This window comes from Somniosus microcephalus, chromosome 19 (genome assembly GCF_052327205.1).
Source record: "Somniosus microcephalus isolate GS21.2 chromosome 19, FLI_Smic_1.0, whole genome shotgun sequence".
Taxonomy (NCBI): domain Eukaryota; kingdom Metazoa; phylum Chordata; class Chondrichthyes; order Squaliformes; family Somniosidae; genus Somniosus; species Somniosus microcephalus.
In genome coordinates this window covers 36,589,822-36,606,067 of record NC_141005.1, presented here as the reverse complement: position 1 = coordinate 36,606,067, position 16,246 = coordinate 36,589,822, and the positions used below count along the sequence as shown (strand labels likewise).

At 44.2% G+C, this 16,246-nt stretch overlaps 1 protein-coding gene across 4 annotated transcripts in view; it reads left to right on the top strand.

Annotated features, from left to right (window-relative positions):
- sh2b3 (SH2B adaptor protein 3) overlaps positions 1-16,246 on the top strand; it is a 217,826-nt gene that overhangs the window by 176,386 nt on the left and 25,194 nt on the right. For all 4 annotated transcript variants that reach the window (XM_085961561.1, XM_085961563.1, XM_085961562.1 and 1 more), the window contains exon 5: positions 9,578-9,672. In XM_085961561.1, coding sequence (XP_085817687.1) covers positions 9,578-9,672 — 95 coding nt within the window. The remainder of the gene's footprint in view (positions 1-9,577; positions 9,673-16,246) is intronic.

The window sequence follows — 16,246 nt, the reverse complement described above, 5'->3', positions numbered from 1 at the left end:
AGAAGCACTAAGCAGCTACAAATAGAACTGAGATGGATTCACTTATTTTGCTCCCTTTTTCTCTGAAGGCAGTGTCTTAGGCTGGGCATCCACAGCCTCTGCTATCTCACCCAAGTGGCCATTCTTCATTGGTGAGTCTAGACAATGAGTTCTGCTCGGCTATTCCACCGTGAAGGAGATCACAGCTGAACTGGATTCTGTTCTTACCTGATGTGCACCATCCAGCAGGAGTCACTAGATAGTAATCAGGAGCAGAACTCTGGCTGGTTTTCCCTTTCCCTAGCCCAGTGTTTTGGTTCCCCAACTTTTAACTCACCTGAAATCAGCTTTCTGGTGTTTCTGGTCAAGTGCCTTTACCCACGATTTGCCCATTGGGGAGCTAACTTTATATTCTTCTTCTGAATTTGCTAATTGTGACCTGTAAGGTTAAGTAGATAGTCAAGTCGAGTCTCCCATTTATTGAAGCTGTTAGTTTGCTGTAATACTTGGCTAGGGTAACATTGTCGAGTCTCCCATTTATTGAAGTGGTGGCTTATTGTAAAACTTGGGCAGACTGAGAACAATTGAAAGATTTCTGGACACTAAGGGAATCGAGGGATATGGCGGGAAAGTGGAGTTGAGGTAAAGATCCGCCATGATTTAATGAATGACGGAGCGGGCTCGAGGGGCCGTATGACCTACTCCTGCTCTCATTTCTTATGGTTTATAAGAATTCTAAATATACTTTACATTGTAAAATGAAAAAGGAGATAGCCTTTATGATGTCTTTAGCTACTCTAAATGTTTGCAAGGAAAAGTAACAGCGCACAGTGTCTTATAATGAGAAGAATAAACACAGACTCCAGTAATTGAAATCTGCCATTTTTGTATTGAATTCTCAGAATTTCCATTCACGTATCTATTTATGAAGTCAATGGACGTTTGCTTGCACAGTGCTTTGATCCATCTGGCTTTCTTGGCATGATTGTGCTTGTGCTGGGGGCAGTGTAGATCAAGGAATTGAGGCAGCTTTTTTGGTCTTGGATTTGGAATTAGGCCTTATGGGAGGCGATAAGGACCAGGACTAAGGATATCACTGCTGCAATTCCCTGGTCTGTGCTGAGTTTTGTGATCTCGCACAGGGTGATGGTGGGAGGACTACAATCAGTCACAACACCCCTCTCCTTGGAAGAGAGAAATTGGCTTTTCCTCCTGCTCCTGCTCACTATCTAGAGGTTCCTGTGTGTGTTTGGATGTTCATTGAGAACACAATTGGGCTTGGTTAGTGATAACCTGTTGTGGTTAAAATCCTTGCCAATTCTCACTGTCTGAGCTCATACATAAAATGGTCACTTGTACTGGAATGATTCACTGAACAGGCTTTGCAGGAAGTGGTTGTTAGTGAATCGTATTTTCTATTTAGGGCAAAATGGCTACAGTATAATGTTGAATGACTTGAGGGAAACCAGTACCCCAAGGCAGTGCACTTGCTTCGTGCTGTTATAATCACAGCTGAATCCCAGAGATTGCATTTCAGTAGTACATTTACACTGATGTATCGGGTAGCTGCTGGGGTAAAGCGAGGGTGAAAGATTAGTGATTGAAAATGATACTTAAACCTTGTTCCTTTTGTGAATAGCAAGGTTCTTTTGTTTACTTTACAACGGCAGATCACTGAAGATCAGGTGGAAAAAGGGATACTTGGTTCACGCATAACATTGCAGTGTCTCATTCTTATCAACTCCTGTTATATACAAGTCCGAAGAAGTTATACATAAAGTTAATACATTTAACTGTAAAACAAAATGCAGTAATTGTGAGAATAGATCTTTGTACATTTACATGTAAATTGATACAGCTTGTTATATTTTGGCAACTTGTATCTATTAGCCGAATGACCAGTACTAAAAATAATGAATTAGATTCCGGGGTCACTCCTAACTTAACTGAGCAAAATTTTTTTTTTAATGCAATATTTGGGATATCTAATATCCCATTTATAGCTACTTCCAATGGAAGTAGAGGTGTAATGTAACCCAGTCTCCTTACTGCTGAGCCTGTGGTTATATTGCATGTTAGATTCACAACAATCGAATAACTGGGCATTGTAGCTACAAAAGGAAAGACTTGCATTTATATAGCGCCTTTCACAACCACCAGACGTCCCAAAGCGCTTTACAGCCAATGAAGTACTTTTGGAGTGTAGTCACTGTTGTAATGTAGGAAACGCGGCAGCCAATTTGCGCACAGCAAGCTCCCACTAACAGCAAAGTGATAATGACCAGATAATTTGTTTCAGTGATGTTGATTGAGGGATTAATATTGGCTGGGACACGGGGGAGAACTCCCCGGCTCTTCTTTGAAATATTGCCATGGGATCTTTTACCTCCACCTGAGAGAGCAGACAGGTTTAACGTCTCATCCGAAAGACGGCAGCTCCGACAGTGCAGCACTCCCTCAGTACTGTACTGGAGTGTCAGCCTAGTCACCTTCACGACACTGCTGGTCTGTATAGTCACGCTAAGAGACCAGCTGACCAGTGGCCCAGACCAAAAATGGCAGACTGTCTGTACTCGGCAGTCATAGGCCCCCAGTGAAACTGCCTCACAAGGAAGGTCTTGGTTGCACTAGCACCAAATCATTGACTTTAGTGGGTTGCCTTTAACAATATTGTTGCCAGTTGATGTAAAGTGGTAAAATAAGTACGGTGTAAATCATTGCTCTGCACAGCATCAGTGATTAATCCTGTACTTGCACTGGCAAACACCCAGGGCATTTTTTTTTTTCATTCGTTTATGGGATGTGGACATCGCTGGCAAGGCCAGCATTTATTGCCCATGAGACAGATACGCCACTTCATGTGGCACAAGGAGTCAGTGGACACTGAGGAGGTACCAGTAGACAGGAAACCCACTGGCCCATCCTGCCTGCCCCACACAACTGCAACTGCAATGCCTTGTGCATCACAATATATACACTCCCCACCCCAACCAAAAGTCAAGTCATCTCCTGGAAGAGGCGAAAAAACAGATAAAAACCCAGGCCAGCTAGGGGAAAAAATCTGGAAAACTTCTTTCTGCCCCCACTTCGGCGATCGAAACTAGGCAAAGGGATCACTCTGGCCCTGATTAATGTTATACCGTACCTACCTCTTGTACGAGCTGATCTCCGGCCCAGCCAGAAACAGGTCCAGCTCTCACTTGAAGGAATTCAGTGAATCAAAGTTTGCCGCACGAGTCAGCAGCCGGTTCCACAGGTCCACTATTCTCTGGGAAAAGAGCCACCTCTTAACATCTAACCTAGTTCTGGCCTTGCATAACTTGAGATTGTGACCCCGGGTCCTCGCTAATCTATTTAATTGAAACAAACTATCTACACAAACAGAATCTATTCCCTTCATCATCTTGTAAACCTCGATCATATCACCCCTAAGTCACTGCTTCTCTGAAGTATGGAGTCCCAGCTCTTTTAGCCTTTCTTGGTAACCAAGATGCTTTAAACTGGGAATTAATCTTGTGGGCCTCCTCTGCACCCTTTCCAAGTTCTCAATATCACCCACCATGTGAGGAGTCCAAAGCTGGACACAGTATTCTAACTGAGGCCCAACCAAGGTCTTGTACAAGGACAATATTGGAATGCTTTGAGTGAATTGGTAACATGGTGCCCATTTTTAAAAAGGGTGACACAAGCAACTACACACCAATTAATCTTGCTACCATTCCCTGTAAAATAATGGAATCGACTATCAAGAGTAAACTTGAGGATCATCTGTGCAATAGCAACCTGATCAACAGCAGTCAACCTGGATTCAGAAGGGGAAGATCCTGCCTGACCAACCTCCTCGGCTTTTTTTTTTGAAGTGACAACCCAAGTGGTCCGTGTGAAGCTCTGTGACGTGGTGGACCTTGATTTCCAAGAAGTGTTTTGATAAAGTTTCACTTAAAAGGTTATTACTTAAACTCAAAGCTGTGGTGATCCAGCGTAAACTTTGGGAATTGCTAGGAAACTATCTGAAGAGTAGGAAACGAGTACTCAATAGAGGAATTATGTCTCAGTGCGGGGAAAGTACTGAGTGGGGGGCTTCAGAGTTTGGTGTTGGGAGCACGACAGTTTCTAATTTACATAAATAACCTGGATTCAGAAACTCGGTGAAAAGTGGTCAGAGTTGCAGATAAAACAAAACTAGGAGGGGCAGCGAAATTGGAAGAGGCTGCTCAGAAATTACAGAATGAGTTGGACAAGATATGTAAGTTTCAAAAAGTTGAAATAGAAGTAATGCTTATCTGGGTAATTACTCAAATTATTTTCCAGATATGATTTAAAATACTATACAGATTACATCTCTGGCGTAGAGGGACAATCCATGCAAACTGCAGAGGAGTGGAGCAAGCAGGGCACCTCTGGCTAAGCACCAACACACAAGTTCTAGGCACATTAGCTTCTCTGAAACTAGAGAAATGACAGCTCAGATTGGGAGGCCACCTACTGGGAGTTGGAAGATGGAAGGCTCTACAACAACTTTGTCCTTGAGTTTCCATAGGGAAAATACCCATATTTTCCCTGCACCATAGTTTTCTTGGTTTTTCTGCTCTCTTATTGTTCCACATGTCCTCCAGTGTGCCACTCTGAGGCCCATAGTTCATGTATGGACCTGAACAATGAGTGTCAGCCATGGGGTCCAACCAAGCTTGATCCTCTCCTCACCTGATGCCTACATATGCACACTTTCTAGGAGGGGTCACTGGATAGTGATCAGGACTGGGAACCCAGGCCTTTTTCCCTCTTTCTATTCCCAAGTCTAACTGTAGCTCGCCTACTGTAGCCCCTGCTGAGATCAGCACAAACTAGGGATTGAACCCAAGAACTTGTAACATCTGTGGGATACAGTACCATACTGGGCAGCGCAGTTACACACAGAGCTATAGAGTGAGCATTATATATATATATCTATATCTGTGTATATATATATCTATAGAGAGAGATATCTCAAGTACATTTTTCCTAGCTCAGCACATTGCCTCTAGCCTCTGAATTGGAGCTAGTACTGAATAGAAGTCACAAATGACATCCTATGTGACTGTGACCATGGTACACAATACTTCCTCGTCCTTCTCAACCTCTCTGCAGCCTTTGACAGTTCAACCATGCCATCCTCCTCCAACACCTCTCCTCCGTTAGCCAGCTGAATGGGACTGCTCCAGCTTAGATTCCACTATTACCTCTCCAATTGTAGCCAGAGAATCTCCTGCAATGGCTTCTCTTTCCGCCTCTGCACCATTCCCTCTGGAGCCTCCCCAAGGATCTAGACTTGGCCTACTTCAATTACTCATCTACATGCTGCTCCTTGGCGACATCATCTGAAGACATGCTGTCCAGCTCCACATGTACACTGACGACACCCAGCTCTACCTCACCACCACCTCTCGACCCCTCTACTACCTCTGTCTTGTCAGCCTGCTTGTCTGACATCCAGTCCTGGATAAGCCACAATTTCCTCCAATTAAAGATCCCGAAGACCAAAGCCACTGTCTTCGGCCCCCGCCATAAACACCTTTCCCTTGTCACCAATTCTGTTCCTCTCCTTGGCCACTGTCTCAGGCTGACCTAGAGTATTTGCAACCTCGAAGTCCTATATGAAGCTGAGCTTCTGACCCCATATCCTCTCCATCACAAAAACTGCCTACTTCAACCTCTGTAATGTCGCCCATCTTCACTGCTGCCTCATCTACTGCTGAAACCCTCAATCATGCTTTTGTTATCTCCAGACTCGACTATTCCAATGCTCACCTGGCCACCCTCCCTTCCTCCACCCTCCATAAACTTCAGCTCATCCAAAAGTCTGCCATTCGTATTGTTACCTACACCAAATCCCACTCACCCATTACGCCTGTGCTCGTTGGTCCATGCAATTTAAAATATTCAGCCTTCAATTCCCTCCATGGCCTCACCGCTCCCTTTCTGTGTTGCCTCCTCCAGCCCTACTACCTTCTGGGAACTCTCTTCCTCCAACTCTGACCTCTTACATCTCCCATTTCCTTCACCCCACCACTGGAGGCGGTGCCTTCAGTCATTGAGGCCCGAAGGTCTGGTATTATTTCCCTAAACCTCTCCACTTCTCTCTCCTTTTAAGACCCTCCTTGAAACCTGCCTCTTAGACCATGCTTTTGTAAACTCTCCTAATATCTCCTTTTTTGGCTTCATGTAAATTTTTGTCTGATTGTTTCTCTGAAGCACCTTGGGATGTTTTTCTACATTTAAAGGCACTATATAAATGTAAGTTGTTGCTGTAGTATTTTGCACTGTTTCCAAAGTTGGTTTGCTGAGTCATATGCAGTGTATCTTTGCTTAGGCTGAGCCCCCAGCACCTCCTACTGCCCATTACTTTTACTGGAGAATTTTCCAAGGACAGATTTACTTACAAATATTTTTTTTAAATTTAGGTGCTGAGGATTTTTTCCCTTGTAAATATTCCATGGCAAGGAAATATCTAGGGATTCCTTTGATGTATTCTTCTGAGAATATTGAGATTTATTGTAATTTTTTTTAAATTGTGATTTTAGAAACTATAGACTGAGGGACTTACCCAGAATTAGCCTGTTAAAATGACGCATAAGCACATAAAAAATAGGAGCAGGAGTAGGCCATACAGCCCCTCGAGCCTGCTCTGCCAGTAAGACCATGGCTGATCTTCGACCTCAACGTCACTTTCCTGCCCGATCCCCATATCCCTTGATTCTCCTGGAGTCCAATAATCTATCGATCTCAGCCTTGAATATACTCGACGACTGATCATCCACAGCCCTCTGGGGCAGAGAATTCCAAAGATTCACCACCCTCTGAGTGAAGAAATCCCTCCTCATCTCAGCCTTAAATGGCCGACCCCTTATCCTGAGACTATGCCCCCTAGTTCTAGACACTCCAGCCAGGGGAAACAACCTCTCGGCATCTACCCTGCCAAGCCCGCTAAGAATGTTATATGTTTCAATGAGACACCATCCCATTTCAGTGAATTACCTGTCCCATTTCAGTTAGTTTTATGAATGTGAAATGAATTCACTACCTGTAATGACTTGTATGTAGATGCAGGACAGAGAGTATGGTTAATTTTCAGTAGTGAAATGTCAACCACAAATGGCTTGAAATAACAAGAATTTCAAAAAAGTGCAGCAGTTTTATTTTCATTTGTAAAGTATGTAATGTTTAAATCTGGACTAGGAAGATAGAAGTGAAGAAAAAGAGTAACAACAGAAAAGATTTTTTTTTTGCAGTTATCTCGATCGATGGTGACAATAGCACAGGAAACTCAGGAAGCACATGTTGGCCTGCAGGGTTTGTGTATCATCTGGGCCTCCTGATTGCCTCAGTGAGAGGCTTTTCCTGTTATTCAAATACCGAGAACTGTGTCAGCAATTAATCATGGTGTGATTTACAGAACTCTGTACTCCGTCTTCTCTCAGCCACTTTCCTTATGTTTCCATGAATTAGATGCACATTTCCTGACCGGCTCTGTGAAAACTAATGATAGCTTGGCTTGGCCCAGACCCCACTGACGCACAGATTGCCTGTAGCCCATATCCTGAATTCTTTGCTCCTTTTTCCAAGCCTTATTTCACATGTTCATGGTGTATTGAAATATAGACAGTTGCCTTCCAGTGTGACGTGAACTGGCAACGCTCAGTGTTTATTTTGGCAGATTAGCTCTGAGATGCAGTAATAATTCAGACAGTAATCAGCTACAGAAATAGTCTTTTTATATGAATTATCAATGTATTTGTTCATCAGCAATGAACAGGATACTTTTTTATATATATGTATATATATTTTAAAATAGAAATCTCTACACTGATTTTCTGTCATTGACTTTGAGTCTGGCTGAGGAGTGTGATGGTGCGTTAGTTTGGGTTTTGCTTTGTTGCACTGTCAATGAGACCCTTTATTTAAGCCTGTCTGTAATCTAATAAAGTTCCTTTTCCTTTTTTTTGATATCCTTTTCCCCTTCATAGTCATTAAGGTTTCGGACTAGAAATCTAAGAAAAGAACCAGCTTGTGACGCTGCTCTGTGGGCACGAAGCACACTAGCTTGTCCACCTCTTCATCCTGCTGATCCGAGGGCTTGCTGAACCTGCTTAAAACCACAAGTGAATGAGCTCAGTTACTTGCCACCTCCAGGGAGTGCCACTCACGTCCACTTTATGTGACGGTGCTGAGCTGACAGCAGCCCTGCCTTTGGTAGCAGTACTGTAATGTAAATGAGATGGCACAGAGAATGGTCTCCAATGTGCTTCCTCCAGACGCAGCAGTGCTGCTGCCAGTACTATTGCTCGTTACAGGCGGGATGGCAGCTCGGGTTTACCAGCGCTGCCTTTTTTCTGCTTGTTGGCCTGTTCGGATCTTTCCCTGTTACGATTCATGAATTTCAACCAAAAAAACCCTCTGCGCGCTCATTCGTCTTCTGCTGCTGATGCAGTGAGATCCACCATGCAGTGTGAATGTGGCAGGCTTCAGAGCACCAGGAGTGCTCGCCTATTACAGAACTGCTTCTACTGGCAGTGCAATAATGGGTGGACGTAAAAGGTCCCATGGCACTATTTCGAAGAGGAGCCGGGGAGTTATCCCCAGTGTCCTGGCCAATATTTATCCCTCAGTCAACATCACTAAAAAAGATTATCTGGTCATTATCACATTGCTGTTTGTGGGAGCTTGCTGTGCGCAAATTAGCTGCCGCGTTTCCCACATTACAACAGTGAATAAACTCCAAAAGTACTTCATTGGCTGTAAAGCGCTTTGGGACGTCCTGAGGTCGTGAAAGGCACTATATAAATGCAGGTCTTTCTAATATAAAAGGGGGGGCGTGAGGCCATGATCACTAGGTTGAGGATTTACAGCTGTTAACCATGTCTCTAGCTCCCAATATCGGTCATGCTTTGATGGGAAAGTTGTAGGAGGGGGGAAAACGCACAAACAACAGCAACCATATGGGTTAGTCATCTTGTATTGCTGCTCTTTTATCGGTTAACTTAAGGGTGCCATTGTCAGAGGCCCTAGAGTACCTCACCTAGCGGTGCCCTTGATTAGACTGACGTAGGTGCTGCAGGGTAGCGATTGAACCTAAAGTAGGGGGAGAAAATAGCTCAGGAGAAATCAGGAAAAGAAAGCTCACTGACGTGAGAGCTGTTCTCCGGATAAGATTGAGCACAGTCACTGGTTCCGTTCTTGCAGTGTCGATGTGCCATTTGAACAAGTAATCTAAGATCTTATCAAGTAGTTCTGTGTAAAAAGTGCTGCTCTTTGTTTTCGTTTTAACATTGTTTTGAGAAGCCTGGGAAATATTGCTCCTTTGTGTGATCTGGCTTGTCTATTTGCTAGTTTAGGAATGGGAAAAGTCCAAACCTGTTGTTCAAAGACAATATGGATGATGACAAATCTGAAAACGATGATTATCATGAGATGTTGTATGATGCCACCTTCCATTTGCTCCAAAGGGGCCATTTAATGGAATCTTTCAGGTGTTTTGACACTTTGCAGGCTACATGCATTCCAGTGCAAGTTAGGACAGCTGTGGAAACTGTACGAAATGTTTCTACTTGTTTGATTGCAGGTCTGATGGAGCCGACGTGGAACTGCTCACTACTCCTCACTCCGACATCATGCAGACAGTCTCTGTTGACGGGAGCATGGATTCTATACACCAAGGTAAACAACAGTTTTGACAAATTTTCTCAGCTAGCATCATTAGATGGTTACTGAAGACTGCATTTAAATGTCGGGGTAATTTAGAAACACTAGTGTAATCCCATAGTACTAATCTACACCGCACTGAGGCAATGATGTGTATCCATCCACCTACACTTTCCTTACCTGGCATTGCCTCAACAGTCTAATGATACCTCTGAGTGGGCGGAATCTTGTATCAGCCCTCCCGGCAAACATTATATTATTCGTTTTCTGACTTCCTTAAATTATAATCTCAGTTTGCTCTCCTTTTTCACCAATTTTCTCCCCCCTCTTCGAAGAGGATGGGTATCGTGCTGCAAGTTACTTATTTTCTTCCTGCTAATTTTAAATGCACATTTAAACCAATTACTGGATGTCATGGAATCCACTCAGCCTGGGCGTTGTGGTGCGTGCAGCAGGGCAGGGCAGGGCTGGGTGACTTCTGGAGCCAGCAGAATTCCCGGGGTGATTATCTTTTGCTCACCTCGTCATTCTCCTGATCCAAGGGCTTGCTGAAACTGCGCAAAGCCACAAGTGGATGAGCTCAGTTACCTGCCACCTCCAGAGAGTTGGTTTGTTTCAGATTAGTGTCTTGTCTGTTTGAGATACATTGTTGGATTATTTATTTAATTTTTTAAATAAATGCTTTCAAAAGTTGTGGTGGATCTTTAAAAGTAAAAATTAAACATAGACCGGTTTTTAATTTATTGTGCGCACTTCCTGTCCCACACCACTGTGGTTGACTCTTAATTGCTCTCTGAGGTGGCCTAGTAATCCACTCAGTTGTCAGCGCAACTAGGGATGGGCAGTATATGCTGGTCATGCCACTGACGTGCACATCCTGAGAAATCATTTTAAATTTGAGGTGTTGCACACTGTTTAATGAATATTTCTGTCACACTTTTATTTACAAGATAATAAAGAAACAAAGATAATCATTTGGATTCTACAGATAAACTCTGCAGCAATATAAAATAGGGCTTTGTGCAGCTTATTGATCTATGTAAACAGAAAATGCTGGAGATACTCAGCAGGTCAGGCAGCATCCGTGAAGGGAGAAACAGAGTTAACGTTTCAGGTCGATGACCTTTCATCAACCTGAAACGTTAACTCTGTTTCTCCCTTCACGGATGCTGCCTGACCTGCTGAGTATCTCCAGCATTTTCTGTTTTTATTTCAGATTTCCAGCATCTGCAGTATTTTCTTTTTGTACTTGATCTATGTATTGACTCGCCCAGTTTTTATTTATCAATTAGACTTTGTAACCTTAAAATGGCATACCACTATACTTTAGTAGTAGAATAATACATTATGTTTTACATATATTATGCTCCAGTCCTTCTAAAACAAAATATCCACCTACTGTACTTGCTTCTAACATATATTCAAGTGTTGAGGTCTAGCTGTAATACTTCAGGTGCCACATCTTAGCACGTGCTAATGTCTGTGTCACGCTTAAAACAAACCAGTCATTTCCTCTTTCTGCCTTGGGTTTTTAAAATTTCTATCTTTGTGAAAGAGCCAGGATTTAAAACACCTGGCACTCTGCAGAGACCTTTCTCCAATTGACCATCAGTTAGACGTCACTCCACCTGGGCAAAAGAGTAATATAATGTGCATTGCAAGGTGATGCTTCTCTCCTGATGGAACAGTGTATGCTCTCACTTATCGTGAGCACTGCCATGGGGGGGGGGGGGGGGGGGGAGAACCACTGGCACTTTATAATATCAAGAGCTAATGTCTCGATTGCAAACATCTTTAAATTTTGTCGTCATTTTCTGTCACTGCAGATTTTATTACTAACTTCACAACAACAACAACTTGTATTTATATAGCGCCTTTAACATAGTAAAACGTCTCACAGGAGTATTATAAGACAAAAAATTTGACACCGAGCCACATAAGGAGAAATTAGGGCAGGTGACCAAAAGCTTGGTCAAAGAGGTAGGTTTTAAGGAGCGTCTTAAAGGAGGAAAGAGAGGTAGCGAGGCGGAGAGGTTTAGGCAGGGAATTCCAGAGCTTAGGGCCCAGGCAACAGAAGGCACGGCCACCAATGGTTGAGCAATTATAATCAGGGATGTTCAAGAGGCCAGAATTAGAGGAGCGCAGATATCTCGGGGGTGGTTGGGGGGGGGGGGGGTGGCGGTGGTGGGGCTGGTTGTGGGGCTGAAGGAGATTACAGAGATAGGGAGGGGGCGAAGCCATGGAGGGATTTGAAAACAAAGATGAGAATTTTGAAATCAAGGCGTTGCTTAACCGGGAGCCAATGGAGGTCAGCGAGCACAGGGGTGATGGGTGAACGGGACTTGGTGCGAGTTAGGACACCGGCAACCGAGTTTTGGATGACCTCAAGTTTACGTAGGGTCGAATGTGGGAGGCCAGCCAGGAGTGCGTTGGAATAGTCAAGTCTAGAGGTAACAAAGGCATGGACGAGGGTTTCAGCAGCGGATGAGCTGAGGCAATGGCGGAGACGGGCAATGTTACAGAGGTGGAAATAGATGGTCTTAGTTATGCCACGGATATGTGGTCGGAAGCTCATTTCAGGGTCAAATATGACACCAAGGTTGCGAACAGTGTGGTTCAGCCTCTGACAGATGTTGGAGAGAGGGATGGAGTCAGTGGCTAGGGAACGGAGTTTGTGGCGGGGATCCACTTTAAAAGGTACAGCTAAAAAGAAATGTTAAAAAATGATAGTCAATTAAAATGCCATTGACTTCGATACGAACAAATGCCTCCTGATTGCCAAGCACAACGAGCCCAGTGTCGCACAAGCTTGCCCTTTCTTCCACCTTGGGCCTTACTCTACTTCCTCATTACTCCGGTTTTGGTCCTCTGACCCCCCACTGCACTCCCTCATAGTCCAGCTTTGTCTTTCTCCTCCCAACTTCAGATACATTTTCTGTTTGCCCCAGCTTTGGACCTTGAGGCCTACAACCAGGTAGATTTGGCTCTTCTCTTGCTGCCTGCCAAAAAGGGTGGGTTTCAAATAAACAAAATACTTGCTCGTACCAATTGTATAATGCTTGCATATTTCAGAGCAAGAATCAGTTGAAACAGAACAGCATTAGGTTTAATCCTCAGCGTGGAGGATGGATGGGCCTGGGCATGGACTTCTTTGCTTGCCTCAATAGAGTGGAGTACATAACTGCAATGTGACAAGCCAGCCAGACAGCCATAAATACAGTGAGCTGGAGTATCCCTAATGCCAGGCACTCCACCTAGTGGCCTGGCCTAAAAATGCTTAAATTTAACTGCAAAAGGTTGTCGAAATTGGGAAGCTTAAGAAAGGGGGGAGATAGAAAGCAGCAGTATTCCAACACCCAGGGACATATTTACATATCACTGGATGTATAACCATTGTTGCAGTAATTATTGAATAACTTGGGACAACATTGTATTAGGCCAAAGTACTCACTAACTTTTGGTCATCGGCCGTACTCCCAAGCAGTGACTTGCTTAAGGGCTGCTGGTTGTTAACTGAATTTTGACAAAGTGTATGGTTGTTGCTGAATGTTGCACATCATTGCAAGGTGTTACACTAAAGCATTTTTCAAAAATGGGGCCAATTTGCTTGCGTGTGCATGTGCGTTGTATCTCTATCTCTCTATATAGCAAAGCCACCAAAGAAGTGAGTTTCGGGATTGTCACTGTCTGGAGAATACACTGCAAAGTATTGTGGATTCATATAGAAAAAGAATTTCACTTTACAGCTATGGTGGTCTAGCTTATCCCAATCAAGTGGTGTTTCCTAGGCAAAACTCGCACCCTCAGCAAGAGAAAGCAGAAATAATATTGTGAAGCCAGAATTAATCGGCAGAGAGCTTAATTTGTGCGAGCTGCCAGCACTTCTTGCGCCTCCACATGCCGCTTGCCCATTTTGTCTGCACGAATGTCTGGCAACTTGCCTCGCTGGCAGCAACCCAGGGGTAAGTCCCGGAACCGGGGCTAGCGGTGGGGGGGCGAGGTTGCGCAATCGGGAATACCGTGGAGTCAGGGGAAGCACGCTTGCTTTTCCTGGCTCTATAGCAACATTTATGGAAATTTAAAAAACAAAAAACAAATCTTTAGTTGGCAGCCGCTGAAGAATCCTGAGTGGAACACGCCTGATGCCTGCCCTACTCATCACAGACCATTTTCTGTAAGTGGACCTAAAATGGACATGGGGTCCCTTACATATGTAAATGAGGAGCTTAACACCTGTTTTAGGCGGCCACCAGGGACACTTGAAAAATGGCCTGATTGAACTACTTTCAGGCCTTTTTCGGGCACGTTGGTTCCCCAGATTGGGCCTCATGTCATCCATTTTCCGCCCGTCTTCCATCAGCTGAATGGTCTGCCACCATTCACCGTTGTTTGCCTCACACATGAAGAGTGGCCAGTAGGGAGAAGAAGCAGAGAGCTGGCACTGCCCACAAAACCATACATCATTGAGTTAGCATCTTGAGGGCAAGGGGGAAAAATTTGGAATGGGGAAGCATTTGTTGTACAGGTTGAGCGTCCCGAATCCGGCAACCTCGGGACCGAGGCCGAGCTGGTTTTCGGGTTTTTCCGCACTTCGGAATGTGTTTCTGATGTCCGAAGTCCGGAAACGCCCGAGCCCAGGTTGCGATATTTCCGGACTTCGGACATCAGAAACGCGTGCCGAGTCCGGAAATGCCTGGGCCCAGGTTGCGCTATTTCCGGTTTTTGGTAAGCCTCCCTCAGGGTGTCTTGATTCCGGAAAATTTTATGCATTCCAGACCCCTGTCACCAATCGTCCGGATTCCGGAACTCTGGATTTGGGACGCTCAATCTGTATATCCATATAAACCTGGAAATTACTGTTTGCAAATAGTATACCAGTTTGTTTCATTGAAAGGGTTAACCCTCATTTATTTTCAAGTGGTTAATGCTCCATTAAAGTAGTGGCAGAGGAACATGTCATATGAACACACTAGGCATTCATACGCTAATAGTGCAAGTAGTAATTTCTACATTGAGTTCTGGGATGTATGGCAAAAAAAAATTAGCATTTAACCAGACCAAGCATGAAGCTTCTCAAAATTGATTTAACTATTAAATATGTAATGGATTTCAAGCTGTTAAGGAGAACATAGCTTCATCTTCTCATATGAATATTTAGATCACAGAGTGTGGACCAATAATGTGATCCTTGGTGCCTGAAGCACACCTGTGGATAGGGAGGCCTCATACGCTTTGCACTGCCAGTGTGGTGGGCTAGTATGTAGTATTCTGGAGCCTGTGCACAAATTCTTGCGGAAGTTAGGGGGCTTCCCATAATGTAGCTGGAGTATGTAAGCATGGTCCAGGTGCTGAACATCTTTTCCAGTGGGTGCTTCAGGGGAGGCCTGCTTCATCTGAAACATGGCATCTGGGATGGAGGCCTTCAATTATGTGGAGAGACTAGAGAAGCGGGGATTGTTCTCCTTGGAGCAGAGAAGGTTAACGGGAGATTTAATAGAGGGATTCAAAATTATGGGGGGGTTTTGATAGAGTAAATAAGGAGAAACTGTTTCCACGGGCGGGAGGGACACAGATTTAAGATAATTGGAAAAAAGATCCAGAGGGGGGATGAGAGGGCGTTTATTTTATTCAGTGAAACGTTATGGTCTGGAATGCACTGCTTACAAAGGTGGTGGAATCAGATTTAATCGTAACTTTCAAAAGGGAATTCGATAAATACTGGAATAGAAAAAAATTTGCAGGGCTATGGGGAAAGAGCAGGGAAGTGGGAATAATGGGAGAGCTCTTTCTACAGGCACGATGGGCTGAATGCCCTCCGTCTGTGCTGTATGATCCTATGGTTTCAGTCCTGAATTTCCCTTTCTTTGTTAGAGGGCCACCCTTACAGTGCCACCCTCTGAGAAGGCCTCCAAGCCAATATTTTATTGAGCAGTTAGTGCCCCACAGCTGTACCAAAAAATAATGGCAGTGTAAGGGAGGTCAACGGCCCACATCCACTCACTAACCCCCATGGCACCCCCAGCGGGTAATATGCTCAGTGCCAGGTGTGCCACTAAAATAGGTTAATGAATTGATCCCATAATATTCTATGTCAGCTCTTTTGGGCTAAGGTACTTGCCGTGCCGAAGCAGCAGTAGTCCTATGGTGAGACTGCATCATTGGCCCACATGTCTTTTTCAGAGATCAACCCCACTTACCTGCCGTCCCACCGTATTACTCAACCTCTTCAGAAAAACATCCCGTTGATTCTTGAGCCCTTTGATACCATTCAGCTCATTGGCCTGCCCTGTTTAGGCAAAAAGGTTTTACTTGAGTTCTCTTCTTACTCCTGGCTTGTGTCCCGTGGCATTTGAACCTTTATAGTGAATAATTTGACCAGATTGACTTGTGTTAATTGTTTTCTCAATCAACACAATTTCTCCTCTTTCCAAAGAAAATAAGTACAACTTAGCATTTCCTCATAACTCTAGGGAAAGACACCTAGAATTATCAATGCTGCTCATCTCTGCACCATCTGGAAGGCAACACTATACTTTCTATGATTAGGTGATCCAAACTGCAGCCTGTACTCAAATGGTTTCTGAACAGC